Source organism: Salvelinus namaycush, chromosome 42 (genome assembly GCF_016432855.1).
Source record: "Salvelinus namaycush isolate Seneca chromosome 42, SaNama_1.0, whole genome shotgun sequence".
Taxonomy (NCBI): domain Eukaryota; kingdom Metazoa; phylum Chordata; class Actinopteri; order Salmoniformes; family Salmonidae; genus Salvelinus; species Salvelinus namaycush.
In genome coordinates, this window is record NC_052348.1 from 97,762 (window position 1) to 118,272 (window position 20,511).

At 39.6% G+C, this 20,511-nt stretch overlaps 1 protein-coding gene across 1 annotated transcript in view; it reads left to right on the top strand.

Moving 5' to 3' along the window:
• LOC120035078 (tetraspanin-5-like) overlaps window positions 1–6,334 on the top strand; it is a 30,300-nt gene extending 23,966 nt beyond the window's left edge. Inside the window, exons 7-10 of the mRNA XM_038981848.1 lie at window positions 1,956–2,072; window positions 4,594–4,655; window positions 5,090–5,135; window positions 5,428–6,334. Coding sequence (XP_038837776.1) covers window positions 1,956–2,072; window positions 4,594–4,655; window positions 5,090–5,102 — 192 coding nt within the window. The 3' untranslated portion in view covers window positions 5,103–5,135; window positions 5,428–6,334. The remainder of the gene's footprint in view (window positions 1–1,955; window positions 2,073–4,593; window positions 4,656–5,089; window positions 5,136–5,427) is intronic.
• The last annotated feature ends 14,177 nt before the right edge of the window (window positions 6,335–20,511 follow it).

Consider the following 20,511-nt stretch of genomic DNA (forward strand, 5'->3'; position numbering starts at 1 on the left):
TCGATATTTTGGGTCCATGGCCAGGAAACTCCCCAGACCTTAATCCCATTGAGAACTTGTGGTCAATCCTCAAGAGGTTGGTGGACAAACAAACCCCACAAATTCTGACAAACTCCAAGCATTGATTATGCAAGAATGGGCTGCCATCAGTCAGGATGTGGCCCAGAAGTTAATTGACCGCATGCCAGGGTGGATTGCAGAAGTCTTGAAAAAGACGGGTCAACACTGCAAATATGAACTCTTTGCATCAACTTCATGTAATTGTCAATAATTACCTTTGACACTTATGAAATGCTTGTAATTATACTTCAGTATTCCATAGTAAGGTTTGACAAAAATATCTAAAGATACTGAAGCAGCAAACTTTGTGGAAATTAATATTTGTGTCATTCTCAACTTTTGGCCACAACTGTACAGCCTGTGCAAAAAAAAAAGCAGAGCTCATGCCTTTCAAATCATCATTAGAGTCACATCATGCAGCCTTAGAATGTATTAAAAATCAAAACATATAGCTCAACGTTTGTATCACAACTAAAGTTACATAAATAACTCTAAATTAAGCATATAGGAGTACCTGTTTCTTTATTAACCTATCAACACAGAATAGCCGCATGTGCACACTCCCTCAAATCCTTTGGAGAAAATATCCTTTCTATTTTATTCAGCTATATTCAATTGTATTCTTCATTCTATAGAATAATGCCACGGAATTCTAAGCAAATCATGTCTGCTAAATGAACTAGTGTAGCCCTCAGCCATAGCCAGATCAGTACCTAACATAAGGACAACTCAGAGTATGCTATTCTGTTCTTCTGGAACAGACTAGATTTTCTTCATAGCATGTTTCTTTAGACCTGTCTAAAATAAATAATGGATTTATTGTGATGGTGTAGGCTATATTACATGGATTTAGTAGACTTTTTAAAGTGTAGATGTTCCTCTGGTCTGCATCAGTGGCTTGTAGGCTATGTGTGGAAGCCAGTAGATGCTTACTGTGTTTGTTAATTAACGGCCAATTACCGTGAGACCGACAGTTATTTGCTTGACAATCACCTGCAAACAACATTTTATGACCGCCACAGCCCTAATTGTGACAAGTTTAAAGTAGTCAAAGTGTAATATTTGGTCCCCTATTCCTAACACGCAATGATTACATCAAGCTTGTGATCTAAAAACTTGTTGGATGCCTTTGCTGTTTGTATTGGTTGTGTTTCAGATCATTTTGTGCCCAATAGAAATGAATGGTAAATAATGTATTTTGTCATTTTGGAGTCACTTTTATTGTAAATAGTAATAGAATATGTTTCTAAACACTTCTACATTCATGTGGATGCCACCATGATTACGGATAATCCTTAATGAATCGTGAATAATGATGAGTGAGAAAGTTAGACACATTTTTCAGTCATCATTATTCATGATTCAAAACCACAAAAAATGGGTCACTGTCCTAATACTTTTGGAGCTCACTGTATATGGCATGCAGGTTAGGGTGAAGTTGCCCCTACACGCTGATCTTTGGTCTGTTTTGCATTCAGGATTGGGGGAGGGGAAGCTGATCCTAGATCTATACCTAGGAGAAACTTCACCCCGTAGTGCCCCGCGAAAACACTTGAGGTGACTCATAAGGTGGCTAACAAAAGCTGACATTTAACATCTAGGCTACTGAAGCGTGATTAACCTGATGTACAGTTCACATAATAATATAACGATACTAGAAAGTAGCTGTGCCATTTAGCAGACCCAGTTATCCAAAGCGACTTCTAGTATAGTAACTGTTTTTTGTATATGTAACCCCAGCAGGAATCTAACCCACGACCGTGGTGGTGGTAGCGCCATGCTCTAACCAACTGAGCTACACTTGATAACAGAGTAAACACCAATTCAATTATGGACTGTAAGAGAAAAGTGTTAGCATTAAAGGTAATTGTTTTGTGTCGTCTCTGCTGTGTTAGGTCTCGGAGCAGAGGACCTTTATCTACATCAAAGGCTGTGTGCCTCAGTTTGAGAAGTGGCTTCAAGACAACCTGACAGTGGTGGCGGGGATCTTCATAGGAATCGCTTTATTACAGGTTGGGAACACATGTCTGATGCATAAGCCTGAATTACACCGGAGAATGAACCCTGGTTTTACCTGGGTCTGCTTTCATTGCATTTGGGTCTTAAAGCTACAGCCTGGGATTTGGGAAGCTGTTCAATGATCATTTCAATTCTTGATATTTTACGCATTGATATAATTTAATGTGTAAATGCCTCATGAGTTTAGCACAACTGTCTGTCTTCACCATAATCCAAAATATAAGGGACGGAATTCAATCTGAAACTGCTTTATGGAGCACGTGACATATTAAGATAATTTCCAATTGAGCCGACATCTGCCATGTTTACCTTGAATGCGATCTCCATGTATGTGGTAACATTGGCTTTAAAAGGCACATTGTCCACAGCATTCTATAGGTTGAATCCCCACCAAGGTTTCATTATTCCATTGTTTACAAACAAGAAGAATGTGAACAAACGACAGAGTTGAAGTCGGAAGTTTACATACACCTTAGCCAAATACATACGTTTTTCACAATTCCTGACATTTAATCCTCATAAAAATTCCCTGTCTTAGGTCAGTTAGGATCACAACTTTATTTTAAGAATGTGAAATGTCCGAATAATAGTAGAGTGATTTAGTTCAGCTTTTATTCATTTCGTCACATTCCCAGTGGGTCAGAAGTTTACATACACTCAATTAGTATTTGGTAGCATTGCCTTTAAATTGTTTAACTTGGGTCAAACGTTTCGGGTAGCCTTCCACAAGCTTCCCACAATAAGTTGGGTGAATTCTGGCCCATTCCTCCTGACAGAGCTGGTGTAACTGAGTCAGGTTTGTAGGCCTCCTTGCTCGCACACGCTTTTTCAGTTCTGGCCATACATTTTCTATAGGATTGAGGTCAGGGCTTTGTGATGGCCACTCCAATACCTTGACTTTGTTGTTCTTAAGCCATTTTGCCACAACTTTGGAAGTATGCTTGGGGTCGTTGTCCGTTTTGAAGACCCATTTGCGACCAAGCTTTTGATGTCTTGAGATGTTGCTTCAATATATCCACATAATTTTCTTGCCTCATGATGCCATCTATTTTGTGATACTGCCACCCCCGTGCTTCACGGTTGGGATGGTGTTCTTCGGCTTGCAAGCCGCCCCCTTTTTCCTCCAAACATAACAATGGTCATTATGGCCAAACAGTTCTATTATTGTTTCATCAGACCAGAGGACATTTCTCCAAAAAGTATGATCTTTGTCCCCATGTGCAGTTGCAAACCGTAGTCTGGCTTTTTTATGGCGGTTTTGGAGCAGTGGCTTCTTCCTTGCTGAGCGGCGTTTCAGGTTATGTCGATATAGGACTCCTTTTACTGTGGATATAGATACTTTTGTACCGGTTTCCCCCAGCATCTTCACAAGGTCCTTTGCTGTTGTTCTGGAATTGGTGCGAAAAGTGCAAATCAAAGTATGTTCATCTCTAGGAGACAGAACGCGTCTCCTTCCTGAGCGGTGTGACGGCTGCGTTGTCCCATGGTGTTTATACTTGCGTACTGTTTGTACAGATGAACGTGGTACCTTCAGGCGTTTGGAAATTGCTACCAAGAATGAACCAGACTTGTGGAGGTCTACAATTTTTTTTCTGAGGTCTTGACTGATTTATTTGGATTTCCCCCATGATGTCAAGCAAAGAGGCACTGAGTTTGAAGGTAGGCCTTGAAATACATCCACAGGTAAACCTGTCAATTAGCCTATCAGAAGCTTCTAAAGCCATTGCATAATTTTCTGGAATTTTCCAAGCTGTTTATAGGCTCAGTCAACTTCGTGTATTTAAACTGGAATTGTGATATAGTGAAATAATCTTTCTGTAAACAATTGTTGGAAAAATTACTTGTGTCATGCACAAAGTAGATGTCCTAACCAACTTGACAAAACTATAGTTTGTTTACGAGACATTTGTGGAGTGGTTGAAAAACGAGTTTTAATGACTCCAACATAAGTGTATGTAAACTTCCGACTTCAATTGTATATGGTTGAAACTATCATGTAGATGTAATCGACTGTCAAACCTTGCATTTAGAGTCCTGTCTATGAATTTGAGAGGGGTTATATTTCCCGACCCCCATCCCTCAGATATATAACCAAACAAATAGCGGGCACCCCCCTTTGTTGTTCTTTCAAATCCCAGAATGTAGCTTTAAGGGGCTATACTTTCAACATGATGTTTCTTCTGACTTGTCGTCGGAATGGAATGTACTTGAAATAGCCAGGTTTTCTTTATTATTTGAGGGTGGTGTCAATGCTCAATTTCTTAAGATGTCTTGAAACATTGTTTATATCTGCTTTTTGTGTTCATAGCTGACTATGCTGGTGAATGTGGTTGTAAACTTTACTTGCTACTAAGTGATGACTTAGGTTATTGTCTAAGAATAGAATTTAGACATTAAACAAACTGTATTGCTGATCATAAACTGACCATGAAACACTGAAATCAACTAGATCTATCACCACAGTTGCCGTTTAAAAGTAGAGATGTCCCGCCTGATCTTTGTGCTCTTTTTCAGATTTTTGGGATCTGTTTAGCACAGAATCTAGTGAGCGACATTGAAGTAGTGAGAGAGAGCTGGTAAGAACCACAATTGATCATTGAAAAAATATATATACTTAAAAAATAAAATAAAAATGTTAAAGGAAAACTCTTTAACAACCCAAAAACTATCTTTTGGCATTTGTTTCAATCAAGTTTTGAAGATATGTAACTTTCAAAATACAGTAATCTGGTCCCTATGATGCATTTTGAATCATATGATGCTGCAGAGTTCTGTATTTTGAAAGATACATGTTTTTGGGTGGAGTTTTCCTTTAAAAAAAGAAAATGGTGGTTTCAGTATAGTGTAATTATGCCACCTGTTGGTCATAACCGGTACTACAAGATGAACTACTGTTGATGTTTTGTTGACTCTGCGTAGAGATAATGTATTGAAAAAACATTTAAATATAAACCCAAGGTTTGGTGAGTGCACTTTTCATTTATTTTCACTTTCCCCCGTCACACATCAGTTTGTTTACCTAAAACATCTCAAGCAAACTAAAGGTTGTAACGAAGGTAAGCCCCTTTATGCTTGTTCTACAATCGTTCTAGACTCCAGAATCTTTTTAATCTCATCTATTAAAGACAAATATGTCTAGGGAACCAATAAAACTATAGTTAATAAACAACTGTGAAATAACAGTCCTCCCCGCTACCGTTGTATTCTCTTGATTTGGATCTTAGTTTAGTGTCCTTAAGACATTATATTTGATCAAGCTCAGATTAACTACCATACTTTGACCTACATCTTTCATCCATACGTGACATTTCAATAAAATATTGATTTGATTTCGTATCTCCCATGCAGATCTCTTCAGTTTTGCCACCTTCTAAAGGGAGACGATCAGGACACTTGGGAAATGTACAAAACGAAGAGTCTCGCTGATTCCTTTATGCTCTGTATATAATACTTTTGTAAGAGTTTGTTTTTATATACATATGGCTTTGTACATGACCCTTCCAGGCAGTGTTTGACATGTGTATATATGGGAGCCAAACATATGTGTCAATATGGCTCTGGTCATGTACAGTATAGAGCTGAGGTGGTTCTGGAAATGCACTGCATGCCTATTCATAGGGCATTGGTTCTCCTACCTGTATTCTTTAATGTTATGATGTCTGATGTATTGTACAGTATACGTCAGATTACTAGTAAGGAGTGAATTGGCTGGGTAGCACTTCATACACTGTGTTATAAAGCCTGCGGAGCTGTAGCAGTAACATGTATTGTAATGTCATGCCATACTGTGTGAAGTGTCAGTTTCTAAAGAGAATTTGTGTTGCTAATACCACACACATCCTGTCTATTGACTAGCAATAACCATGAACTAACTATATTTCAGACATAGGTGTTGCATTTCATTGTCATGTTCAATTTATACCAATTCCATATACTCCATTCCAGCCATTATTATGAGCTGTCCTCCCCTCAGCAGCCTCCACTGGTGCGCAGTCTAAGTAAATCTGGCCCTATTTGGGGTATAGAGTAATAATATCACATATTCTGCAAATATGTGATTTTTTGGGGGACTGCATGTAGGTCTGTACTTTTCACTGCGCCATCTCACAACTCAAAAACAAACATTTCCCCTGTGCCATAGGTGTGATCATGATGTTCTGTACTTTCATTTCATATCTGTTTGAAATTATGTAAATAACTGGATAGTGAGAAGTTTTAAATATGTCAAAATAAATGTATGCTGCTTTGTATTAAAGTGGGTCTGAGAGGTGATTCATTCATGTATTTGTGTAAAAGGTAACATGGTTGTTGACCATGAACCACCGCCCAATTCATAATTTTTTTCTTTTTTTTCTTCTGGCAATGTAAGAAGGGCCTGGACGTCTGCCTGTAAGACTGTCAGCTGGCATGTTAGGCTAGTTTAAGAGGCTAACAGATTGATTCAGCCTACAGTTGTGCTGCTTTGGAACTTTATTTGAGCAAGATCTGTCAAACCGTGTCATCTCAGATATCATCATTAGCTTTTTCCTGCTAAATGTCTCCACCTGCAGGTGAATCAGTGACAGTACACAAACTACATGGGCGAAGTAACCATCCAGTGATAACTGTCTCATCCAAGGCCGGTTCCAGGCATAAGTGACATCGGCCTTAACTCAGTCGAGGGTCTCAACTTACTATTGAGAGTAAGAATAGTAGAATGCACCAGGTGCAATTTCGATATGTGGTTGTGCAGAAGCAGTTTTTCTCTTATCAGTCACTGGCAGTCACTCAATTAGCCATGTCAGCTAACACATTTTAGGTTAGTAGTTAGTCTAGCCAGCTACCTAAACTTGTAGTAATCATGGCCGAATACCAACCGGGCATGCAGTGCACGTGCCCAGGGGCCCTGACCTCCAGGGGTCCCCCATTGACTTTGTTAGTCATTCTCACTCAGATAATGATAGTATGGCATAACTCATTACAAAATGTGTAGAATGGCAGAAAATTTGCTTTAAAACTGCAAAAAGTTCTCTCCACCCAATGGCAAAATGTGTAGAATTGCTGAAGATATGTTGTAAAATTCCACATTTCTTCTATCCGGCCCATGGCAACATATGTAGAATTGCAGAAAACTTGCTTTAAAGGTCCAATGGGGCCAAAAAAGAACTGGGACATTTTCAGCTTCCAGGAATTGTGTACAGTTCCTTGCAACATGGAGCCGCGCATTATCATGCTGAAACATGAGGTGATGGCGGCGGATGAATGGCATGAAAATGGGCCTCAGGATCTCGTCATGGTATCCCTGTGCATTCAAATTGCCATCGACAAAATGCAATTGTGTTCGTTGTCCGTTGCTTATGTCTGCCTATACCAGGGGTGGGCAACTCCAGTCCTCGGGGGCCTGATTGTTTTCTCCATCCCTAGCAAATACAGCTGATTAATCCAATTGAATACTAAACTGAAGTTCATGATTAGGTGATTATTGGAGTCAGGTGTGTTAGCTGGGGCAAAACTGTAACACCAATTAGGCCCTCGAGGACTGGAATTTGCCACCCCTGGCCTATACCATAACCCCACCATAGGGCACTCTGTTCACATCAGCAAACCTCTTGCCCACTCGACTCCATACATGCTGCCTGCCATCTGCCATGTACAGTTGAAACTGGGAGTAATCTGTGAAAAACACACTTTCTCCAGCGTGCCACTAGCCATCGAAGGTGAGCATTTGTCCACTGCAGTCAGAATGCCAATTGCACGCTCCCTCATCTTGTGACATCTGTGGCATTGTGTTGTTTGACTAAACTGCAAATTTTAGAGTGGCCTTTTATAGTCCCCAGCACAAGGTGCACCTGTGTAATGGCAGCATTCGCTCAAAACTGAAAACGCGAACCATCGTATTTAACCACGGCAAGGTGACTGGGAATATGGCCGAATACAAACAGTGTAGTTATGGAGGGAATAAGGCAATCAAACAGGCAAACATCAGTATAGAGACAAAGTGGAATCGCAATTCAACGGCTCAGACACGAGACGTATGTGAAAGGGTCTACAGACAATCATGGACTACAAAGCAAAAACCAGCCACGTCGCGGACACTGACGTCTTGCTTCCGGACAAGCTAAACACCTTCTACCGCTTTGAGGATAACACAGGGCCCAGACGGCATCCCTAGCCGTGTCCTCAGAGCATGCGCAGACCAGCTGGCTGGAGTGTTTACGGACATATTCAATCTCTCCCTATCCCAGTCTATTGTCCCCACATGCTTCAAGATGTCCACCATTGTTCCTGTACCCAAGAAAGCAAAGGTAACTGAACTAAATGACTATCGCCCCATAGCACTCACTTCTGTCATCATGAAGTGCTTTGAGAGACTAGTCAAGGATCTGCACAATGCCCTATCTCATCTGGACAAGAGGAATACCTATTTAAGAATGCTGTTCATTGACTATAGCTCAGCATTCAACACCATAGTACCCTCCAAGCTCAACATTAAGCTTGAGGCTCTGGGTCTGAACCCTGCCCTGTGCAACTGGGTCCTGGATTTTCTGACTGGGTCCTGGATTTTCTCCCGTACTCCCTGTTCACCCATGACTGCGTGGCCATGCACGCCTCCAACTCAATCATCAAGTTTGCAGATGACACAACAGTATTAGGCCTGATTACCAACAATGACGAGACAGCCTACAGGGAGGAGGTGAGGGCCTTCAGACTGTGGTGCCAGGAAAATAACCTCTCACTCAACATCAACAGAACAAAGGAGCTGATCGTTGACTTCAGGAAACACCACCTATCCACATTGACGGACCACAGTGGAGAAGGTGGAAAGCTTCAAGTTCCTCGGTGTACACTTCGGTGACAAACTGAAATGGTCCAACCACACAGACAGTGTAGTGAAGAAGGCACAACAGAGCCTCTTCAACCTCAGGAGGCTGAAGAAATTTGGCGTGGCACCTAAAACCCTCACAAACCTTTAGAGATGCACAATTGAGAACATCTTGTTGGGCTGTATCAACGTCTGGTATGGCAACTGCACCGCCCGCAACCGCAGGGATCTCCAGAGGGTGGTGCGGTCTGCCCAACGCAAAACCGGTGGCAAACTACCTGCCCTCCAGGACACCTACAGCACCCGATGTCACAGGAAGGCCAAAAAGATAATCAAAGACAACAACCACCCGAGCCACTGCCTGTTCACCCCGCTAATCATCCAAAAGGCGAGGTCAGTTCAGGTGCATCAAAGCTGGGACCGAGAGACTTATAAACAGTTTCTATCTCAAGGCCATCAGACTGTTAAATACTGTTAAATAGTCATCAATAGGGCTGCTGCCCTATATACATAGACTTGGAATCACTGGCCACTTTAATAATGGAACACTAGTTACTTTAATAATGTTTACATAACTAAAGTTTTGTTACTAAGGATTCCACAACGCGGTTAGCCTTTACGGCTGGGACTGCAAGTTTGTGTCCTTTTTTGTGCGTGGATTCCGTGAGTGCCAGCTGGTTGTACTACAGACACTTGTCGTCGTCGTCGTGGGAAAGACTCATTGTTATCTTTTCGTAAAACAACTGGTTGCAGTATAGAGCCAATCAGGATACCAAGGAGATCCTGAGGGAAATCGACGAGTACCAACAGCTTTACGCTATGGAGGAACAACATACTCCTTCGTGGAAAGATCCGACCACCTCACAAAATAACTTTAACCCGACAAAATAAAGAAAAACAGATTAATCTACAGACACGGACGATTTACTTACCATTGAGGTAGAGACTAGTGCTCTGGCTGGAATCCATGCAACAATGGAAAAGTTGTGTGAGGAGGTAGCAGGACTGAGGGGGATTTTGGAGTTCAGCCAGAGTGAAATTCTCAAGCTCCAAAGAGAAAACAAGACACTCACAGCTAAGGTAAAAATACACGATTCCAACATGGATTGTCTACTCAGGGAAAACAGGGTGATGAAGAAGACCCTACTAGACAAACAAAGTAGTAGCATGCGTGAAAATCTATTTTTTTCTGGTATTCCTGAGGATGCATCCAATAATCCAGAGGGCGCGATCAGAGAATTCATGCAATCCGTCTTGAAACTTCCTATAGAGACTGTAAACAAGGTGGCTTTCCACCGAGTACACAGACTTGGAGCTCGGAGCGACAAGACCAAGGGTCCCTGACCGATCATCTGACCGAAAATTTGAACACTACCAACAAAAGGAGCTGATCAAAAGCAGAGGAAGGGACCAAATTCAGTCTCAATGACCAATTTCCAAAGGAGATAAACGAACGTTGAAAGAGACTGTATCCGGTACAAAGACAACAAAGGAAGGATGGTAGGCGTGCCTTTATCATTGTGGACAAAGTCTTTATAGATGGACAGCTATTCCGAGAGAGCTACATAACACCGTGGCTGTACTAAATTCTACAGGGACTTCAGGTTACGGAAAAAAAGAAGTTATGGGAACTGTTTAAAATATCTGAACATTATGAAGTGAATATGAACACACACGTACTCAACTACATGCTTGCTTACACATACGGACTTATACATACACACACCATCTGATCTCACTCTCTTTCTCTTCTCTTCTCTCCCTCTCTATTGTCGAGAACTGTTTTATAATTGAATGTGTTTATTGTTTGTCTATCTTTTTTATGTATTTGTCTATAAGTTTATATATGTTTACAACAAGCAAGGGGAAGATATCAGAATAGGGGCATTGGGGAATAATAACATATTGTACGGAATACATTTGTACTGTAGTGAAGCCGTCTCTAGAGTAATGCAAGGTCTCTTTCATGATCATGTGAAACGTCAATTGCTATGGAAATGCTGGGGTGTGTTTTTCAATTATGTTAAATGTAATTATGATGCAACTATGATGGTGATACGATATGGATTACAATTATGAATATTAACGCTATACGCACTACATGTTACACACATAGACACTCAAACATGCAAATTGGCAGAGTTATTATTTATTTGGACATCACACACTAGTCTTACTCTTATACAGACATCATAAACACTCTCATTATATCATATCCAATATCATACACATCAACCTACTCAGATTTGTTACACACATAATTTGTCTCAATTTTCTAACATCTGTGGCATTGGCTCACAGGCAAACAGGCAAGGGAATATTTTTGTTGTTGCTAGAACCTATTTCTTGAATTCTAAATATCAGACATTTGAAAGCTCTAGTTTTGACCTTCATAATACCTCTGATGGCAGTAACTTTACAAGCACTAATTATGGTCAATTTAGCCTGAGAATAGTATCTAGTTATGGTAAGGGGTGAAATAAGTATAGCTAGTTATAATTGTTACGGTTTGGCAGATTATAAAAAAGATCAGTCTTTACATGGCTTAAAGAAAAGGAATATAACATATACTGTTTACAGGAAACTCACTCTACATCCTTAGATGAAGTTGCATGGAAAAAGGAATGGGGTGGTGAAATAATTTTCTGTCATGGACAAAGGAACTCAAAGGGTGTGATGATATTAATTAACAAAAATGTCGATCTGAATGTGCAAATAATCAGGAATGATTTATAAGGAAGGTGGATCCTTTTGAATATGAATGTGGACGAAAAAGAGATTTGGCTCATTAATCTATATGGTCCAAATCAGGATGATCCACACTTCTTTGAAAAAACATTTATACCAATTTATTGAACTTACAGGCAACAAATGATCTAATCAAGGAAATCACAAATATTATGGACACATTAGAAATAGTGGATATTTGGAGACTAAAAACCCCGACCTAGTGCGATATACATGGAGACTTAATCAAGCTAGTCGTCTAGACTACTTTCTTGTCTCTTTCTCTCTTGCGTCAAAGGTTAAAAAAGTTTTAATATGAGACAGAATGCGATCGGATCATCATCTAATTGGCATTCACATAACTCTTATAGATTTTCCACGTGGACGGGGATATTGGAAATTTAATCAAAGTTTACTGGAGGACAACTTATTTTTTAACTAAGGCAAAATAATTTATAACTGAATTTTTCCAGTGTGATATAGGTTCAGCAAATCCCCTTATTGTTTGGGATACCTTTAAATGTACCTTCAGGGGTCATTCAATTCAATATTCATCAATAATAAAAAAGCAGTTTCTGGCTAAAGAGACAAGACTAACAAGGGAAATCCATGAACTAATAGTACAGGTAGATAAGCAATAAAAAAACGATACTACAGAGATACAAAATAAGTTAGAGGGAAAAAAAATAACTTGAGGAACTTATTCAAGAACGATCTAATGTAATCTATTACAAAAATATAGCAAACTGGATGGAATATGGAGAAAAATGCACAAAAGTCTTCCTGAATCTCAATACAGGAAGGCTAACAAAAATAATTTACAGAAACTCGTTACTGAAGACGGAGTCATCTATGATTCTCCGAATTATATTTTAAAAGAGGAAGCTAATTATTTTAGGCAGATGTTCTCTTTTCCGTCTCATCCTCTCCCACTGAATGAAGATTATGGTAAGGAATTCTTTCCAAATAATATAAAAAATGGAAAATTAACAAATGTACAGAAAGACCAGTGCGAAGGCCAAATTACAGAGGAATAACTTTTTCAGTCTGGAAAAACCCCAGGGCTTGATGGCATACCGGTAGAGGTATATCAAGTATTTTTTGATATACTAAAAGCTCCATTGTTAGATTGTTTTAACAATCTAGAAATGGTAGTCTGTCAGGTACTCAGCAGGAAGGTCTGATTTCTCTATTATTAAAACAAGACCCAGATGGCAAATATAAAAACCCAGTCTATCTAAAAAACTGGAGGCCCCTTACACTTCAATGTTGTGATGCAAAAATACTAGCAAAATGCATTGCGCTCAGAATTAAAAGGGTTTTACCAGGTATTGTTCATCCTGATCAGACAGGTTTTTTACATGGACGATACATTGGAGATAAGACAACTACTATAAATAATAGAACATCATGAAACATATAAGAAGCCAGGAATGGTATTTATAGCGGATTTTGAAAAGGCATTTGATAAAGTAAGACTGGATTTTATTTATAAATGCCTGGATTTTTTCAATTTTGGTAATTCTCTTATAAAATGGGTAAAAATAATGTATAGCAACCCCAGGTGTAAAATAATAAATAACGGCTACTTCTCAGAGAGTTTTGAATTGTCAAGAGGAGTTAAACAATGGTGTCCGCTGTCACCATATCTATTCGTTATGGCCATCGAAATGCTAGCTATTAAAATCAGATCCAATAACAACATTAGAGGATTAGAAATCCAAGGCTTAAAAACAAAGGTGTCCATGTATGCCGATGACTCAAGTTTTATGTTAAGTCCGCAAGCTAGATCCCTGCAATGTCTCATTAAATATAACTTTTCTGTACTCTCTGGACTAAAATCAAATTATGATAAGTGTACAGTATTATGTATTGGATCCTTAAAAAATACAACTTTTACATTACCCTGCAGATTACCTATAAAATTGGTTGATGGTGAAGTAGACATACTCGGTATTCATATCACAAAATATATAAATAATCTCTCCACAATGAATTTCAATAGAAAACTTGTAAAAAAAAAGACAAGATCCTGCAACCATGGAGAGGTAATTACCTGTCTATTTATGGAAAATTGCCCTGATTAACTCCTTAGTCATATCTCAGTTTACTCACTTACTTATGGCGTTGCCTACTCCTGATGATTCGTTTTTCAAATCATATGAGCAAAAAATATTTCGCTTTATCTGGGACGCTAAACCATACAAAATAAAACGAGCTTAACTATATAATGAATATGAATTGGGTGGGTTGAGATTATTAAATATAAAAGCACTAAACCTCTCTCTAAAAGCTTCACTCATTCAAAAGTTTTATTTGAACCCTAAATGGTTCTCAAGTAGATTCATAAGAAAAGCTCATCCATTGTTTTGTGCAGATTGCCATGTGTCGTTTTCGATTAATTGAAAATTATACTTTTTTCAAAGCATTGCAGAGCTGGCTACAATTTCAATTTCATTCCCCTGAAAAGATATAACAAATATTACAACAAATATTATGGCTGAACTCAAATGTGCTGGTTGATAAAATACCTGTATTTATGGGAAAGATGTTTGAAAAGGGTATTTTGTTCTTAAATTATATTGTAAATTGTAATGGTAGAGATATGTTCTTCATGGAGTTATCAGAATTGTGCGGGAAGGTCTGCTCAATCCAAGAGTACAGCCAATTGATTACAGCATTGCCCCAAAAATGGAGGAGGCGGGTGGCAGCGGGAGGAGGTAGGGAACTGGTCTGTCTGCCCAATATAAAGGATCAAAACCGGCGGAGGAATAAAAATAGCATAAATAGGAAAGTATACCAGTTTCATTTGAGGACCAGGATGTTGACAACTGTGCCATACAGATTGCAAAATAGTTGGGAAGAGATATTTGATGTACCGATTCCATGGTACAGGGTGTATGAGTTGATATATAAAACAACGCAAGATTCAAGACTTTGTGCTTTTCAGCTAAAATTATTATATAAAATTCTTGTCACCATCAAAATGTTGAAAATTTGGGGCATAAAATCATCGAAGCTCTGCAGATTTTGTTGTGAGGATACAGAATCAATAGACCATTTGTTTTGGTAATGCCCTCAGGTAGCCTGTTTCTGGTCTCAGGTTCAGGAATGGCTGAAAATGCATAGCATTGATCTAAAATTGACCCTAGAAATAGTACTGTTAGGAGATCTGGAGAGACCGGGTCAGTCAATTACTAATATACTAATAATCTTAGTAAAAGTATTTATCTTCAACATGCAATCTGTAGATTCTATTCGATTAGATAGATTGAAATTGTACGTTAAACATCATAGCATAGTTGAAAGATATGTGTTGCGTAGAAACACGAAGTGGGTGGCCAGCAGAGATAGATGGGATGGGCTGAGGGAAGCTGAGGGTTGGTATGTGGAATTGGAGACAAGTGGGAGTGGAGTTGCTGTGTGAGAGAGAGAATGATGGTCAAAAGATAAAGGAGAAAAAAAGTCAAAATAAAACATAATAAAAGTACATTTGAATGACACTAAGTGGCAGTGTTTTTACAACTAATGCCGGTTTGCCTGAGGTTGATGCCGTGCAGGTGTTTGTACACATGCATATACACACACTCTCATTCAAATAAACACATACAAGAACACACACATATATGTAATAGTGCCAGACATCCACATAAACATATACAGTTGGCATTGCTGTTATGATTTCAGTTGTCCTTGATGTCCTTTGTTTTAAATGTCTTATTTAAAACATAATAATAATAATTGCATTGTTGTTTGCTGTTTTCTTCTCTCTTTTCCTTTTTTCTCTTTAGTTCTCTTCGTTGTTGGTGCATTGGGGGGGTTCTTGGGGGTGGGGAATGGAATTAATTGTATTTTAAAAATATACAGTATATCACAAAAGTGAGTACACCCCTCACATTTTTGTAAATATTTGAGTATATCTTTTCATGTGACAACACTGAAGAAATGACACTTTGCTACAATGTAAAGTAGTGAGTGTACAGCTTGTATAACAGTGTAAATTTGCTGTCCCCTCAAAATAACTCAACACACAGCCATTAATGTCTAAACCGCTGGCAACAAAAGTGAGTACACCCCTAAGTGAAAATGTCCAAATTGGGCCCAAAGTGTCAATATTTTGTGTGGCCACCATCATTTTCCAGCACTGCCTTAACCCTCTTGGGCATGGAGTTCACCAGAGCTTCACAGGTTGCCACTGGAGTCCTCTTCCACTCCTCCATGACGACATCACGGAGCTGGTGGATGTTAGAGACCTTGCACTCCTCCACCTTCCGTTTGAGGATGACCCACAGATGCTCAATAGGGTTTAGGTCTGGAGACATGCTTGGCCAGTCCATCACCTTTACCCTCAGCTTCTTTAGCAAGGCAGTGGTCATCTTGGAGGTGTGTTTGGGGTCGTTATCATGTTGGAATACTGCCCTGCGGCCCAGTCTCCGAAGGGAGGGGATCATGCTCTGCTTCAGTATGTCACAGTACATGTTGGCATTCATGGTTCCCTCAATGAACTGTAGCTCCCCAGTGCCGGCAGCACTCATGCAGCCCCAGACCATGACACTCCCACCACCATGCTTGACTGTAGGCAAGACACACTTGTCTTTGTACTCCTCACCTGGTTGCCGCCACACACGCTTGACACCATCTGAACCAAATAAGTTTATCTTGGTCTCATCAGACCACAGGACACGGTTCCAGTAATCCATGTCCTTAGTCTGCTTGTCTTAAGCAAACTGTTTGCGGGCTTTCTTGTGCATCATCTTTAGAAGAGGCTTCCTTCTGGGACGACAGCCATGCAGACCAATTTGATGCAGTGTATTGCGTATGGTCTGAGCACTGACAGGCTGACCCCCCACCCCTTCAACCTCTGCAGCAATGCTGGCAGCACTCATACGTCTATTTCCTAAAGACAACCTCTGGATATGACGCTGAGCACGTGCACTCAACTTCTTTGGTCGACCATGGCGAGGCCTGTTCTGAGTGGAACCTGTCCAGTTAAACCGCTGTATGGTCTTGGCCACCGTGCTGCAGCTCAGTTTCAGGGTCTTGGCAATCTTCTTATAGCCCAGGGCATCTTTATGTAGAGCAACAATTCTTTTTTTCAGATCCTCAGAGAGTTCTTTGCCATGAGGTGCCATGTTGAACTTCCAGTGACCAGTCAGTATGAGGGAGTGTGAGAGCGATGACACCAAATTTATCACACCTGCTCCCCATTCACACCTGAGACCTTGTAACACTAACGAGTCACATGACACCGGGGAGGGAAAATGGCTAATTGGGCCCAATTTGGACATTTTCACTTAGGGGTGTACTCACTTTTGTTGCCAGCGGTTTAGACATTAATGGCTGTGTGTTGAGTTATTTTGAGGGGACAGCAAATTTACACTGTTATACAAGCTGTACACTCACTACTTTACATTGTAGCAAAGTGTCATTTCTTCAGTGTTGTCACATGAAAAGATATACTCAAATATTTACAAAAATGTGAGGGGTGTACTCACTTTTGTGATATACTGTATATATTCCAGGGGGGACAGGGACTGTGGGAGGGGTCTCGAATGGTTGAGGGACAGCTATTGGGGAACTGTGGGGGGGGATCTTGGAGGGTTCGGGTTTCACAAGTTGTGATCATGAAAAAGGATACTATGACATATATTTTATATCACTATCATGCACACACACCCTCACACATAAGGATGGCTCTGTTGCGGAAAGACTGATACATGTTTGATAGTGTCTTGATGCTGTAATGTTTGTCCATGTTCTAATACTTTAATGTTACCCCTTCCTTGTGTTTTTTGTAATAAATAATAATACAAAAAAAATCATAATAATAATTAAAATAAAATAAATGTTTCCATATTTTTCATTACTCATCTCATATGTATATAGTGTATTCTATCCTATTCTACTGTATCTTACTCTATGCCGCTCTGACATTGCTCACCCAAATATTTATATATTCTTAATTCTATTCCTTTACTTTAGATTTGTGTGTATTGTTGTGAAATTGTTAGATACTACTGTTAGATATTACTGCACTGTTAGAGCTAGAAACACAAGCATTTCGCTACACCCGCAATAACATCTGCTAAACACGTGTATGTGACAAATAAAATGTAATTTGATTTGATTTAATGATCATGCTGTTTAAAACTTCTTATGGCTGCAATCCCGTTAACGTTATGATATGACAACAGCCAGTGAAAGTGCAGGGCGCCAAATTCAAACAACAGAAATCTCATAATTAAAATTCCTCAAACATACATGTATTTTATACCATTTTAAAGGTAATCTTGTTGTTAATCCCACCAAAGTGTCCAATTTCAAATAGGCTTTACAGCGCAAGCACCACAAACGATTATGTTAGGTCACAGAAAAACACAGTCATTTTTCCAGCCAAAGACAGGAGTCACAAAAAGCAGAAATAGAGATAGAATTAATCACTAACCTTTGATGATCTTCATCAGATGACACTCATAGGACTTCATGTTACACAATACATATATGTTTTGTTCGATAAAGTTCGTATTTATATCCAAAAACCTCAGTTTACATTGGCGCCATGTTCAGAAATGCCTCCAAAATATCCGGAGAAATTGCAGAGAGCCACGTCAAATAACAGAAATATTCATCATAAACTTTGATGAAAGATACATGTTTTACATAGAATGAAAGATACACTTGTTCTTAATGCAACCGCTGTGTCAGATTTCAAAAAGCTTTACGGAAAAAGCACAATATTCAATAATCTGAGAACAGCATTCAGCCACAAAAGGAAGCCATACAGTTACCCGCCAAATTGTGCAGTCAACAAAACTCATAGAAAGCATTATAAATCTTCACTTACCTTTGCTGATCTTCGTCGGAATGCACTCCCAGGACTCCCACTTCCACAAGAAATGTTTGTTTTGTTCGGTAATGTCCATCATTTATGTCCAAATAGCTATTTTGTTAGCGTGTTTGGTAAACAAATCCAACGTCAGGAAGCGCGTTCACTAAAAGCAGACGAAATGTCAAAAAGTTCCGTAACAGTCAGTAGAAACATGTAAAACGATGTATTGAATCAATCTTTAGAATGTTTTTAACATAAATCTTCAGTAACGTTCCAACCGGAGAATTACATTGACTTCAGATGTGCGATGGAACAGAGCTCCCTCTCATGTGAACGCATGGTCAGAGCATGGTCAGGTCATGATAGACCTGACTAATTCCTGTCTCCTTCGGCCCCACTTCACAGTAGAGGCATCAGATAAGGTTCTACAGACTGTTGACATCTAGTGGAAGCATTAGGAAGTGCAAACTCATCCATATCTCACTGTGTATTCAATAGGGGCTTGGTTGAAAATCGACCAACCTCAGAATGCCCACTTCCTGTTTGGATTTTTTCTCAGGTTTTTGCCTGCCATATGAGTTCTGTTATATTCACAGACATCATTCAAACAGTTTTAGAAACTTCAGAGTGTTTTCTATCCAATACTAATAATAATATGCATATATTAGCAACTGGGACTGAGGAGCAGGCAGTTTACTATGGGCACCTCTGGGCACCTTTCATCCAAGCTACTCAATACTGCCCCTGCAGCCATAAACCAGCTTCTTGAAGAGCTTCTTGATATGCCACACCTGTCAGGTGTATGGATTATCTTGGCAAATCAGAAATGCTCACTAAGAGGGATGTAAACAAATTTGTGCAGAACATTTGAGAGAAATAAGCTTTTTCTGCATATGGAACATTTCTGGGATCTTTTATTTCAGCTCTTGAAACATGGGACCAACACTTTACATGTTGCGTTCATATTTTTGTTCACTATAATTTACCCGAGTGGAAAATTATAGTGGCACAGTGGTCTAAGGCACTGCATCTCAGTGCAAGAGGTGTCACTACAGTCCCTGGTTTGAATCCAGGCTGTATCACATCCGGCGTGATAGGGAGTCCCACAGGGCGGCGCACAATTGGCCCAGCATAGTCCGGGTTTGGCTGGGGTAGGCCGTTATTGTAAATAAGAATTTGTTCTTAACTGACTTGCCTAGTTAAATAAAGGTTACATGTTAGGCTTCTTCTAACCCACTGTTTTCTACTACATATAATAATGAAATTATATCTTTACATTAAAAAAAGTCTATCAGAATTTCAGTCATTTCAATACATGTTATACCCCTTGATCTTCAAGAATAGGACTTGAAAATATGGAAGTATAGATTGGCCAAATTGTTTTACCTGAGCATAACCCCACAACGAAGTACTTATTAGCCAGCCCTACTCTGTTGTTTATGTTTATGAATGGGCTCATTGATTTGAGTTGAAAAATAAATGCTGTGCTCATGGAATGGCAGATTTGAGCACAAGTGAAAAGTGCTATTTACATGTGAAACATTAATGCCATATGCTGCATTAGCTATAGGCCTATTGTTTACCTTTTTGTTGGTGACACTTTGACATCTTGATAATAGCTGTTTAAAGGGCAAATCCACAAATGAAACAATAACAAAACGGTCGCCCTGCCTCTGTTTTGGTAAATAACTGAGGGATGACCTGTTGAGTTGTTGTTCACCGGACGTGCTACCTGTCCCAGACCTGCTGTTTTCAACTCACTAGAGACAGCAGGAGCGGTAGAGATACTCTTAATGATCGGCTATGAAAAGCCAACTGACATTTACTCCTGAGGTGCTGACTTGCTGCACCCTCGACAACTACTGTGATTATTATTATTTGACCATGCTGGTCATTTATGAACATTTGAACATCTTGGCCATGTTGTTATAATCTCAACCCGGCACAGCCAGAAGAGGACTGGCCACCCGTCATAGCTTGGTTCCTCTCTAGGTTTCTTCCTAGGTTTTGGCCTTTCTAGGGAGTTGTTCCTAGCCCCCGTGCTTCTACACCTGCATTGCTTGCTGTTTGGGGA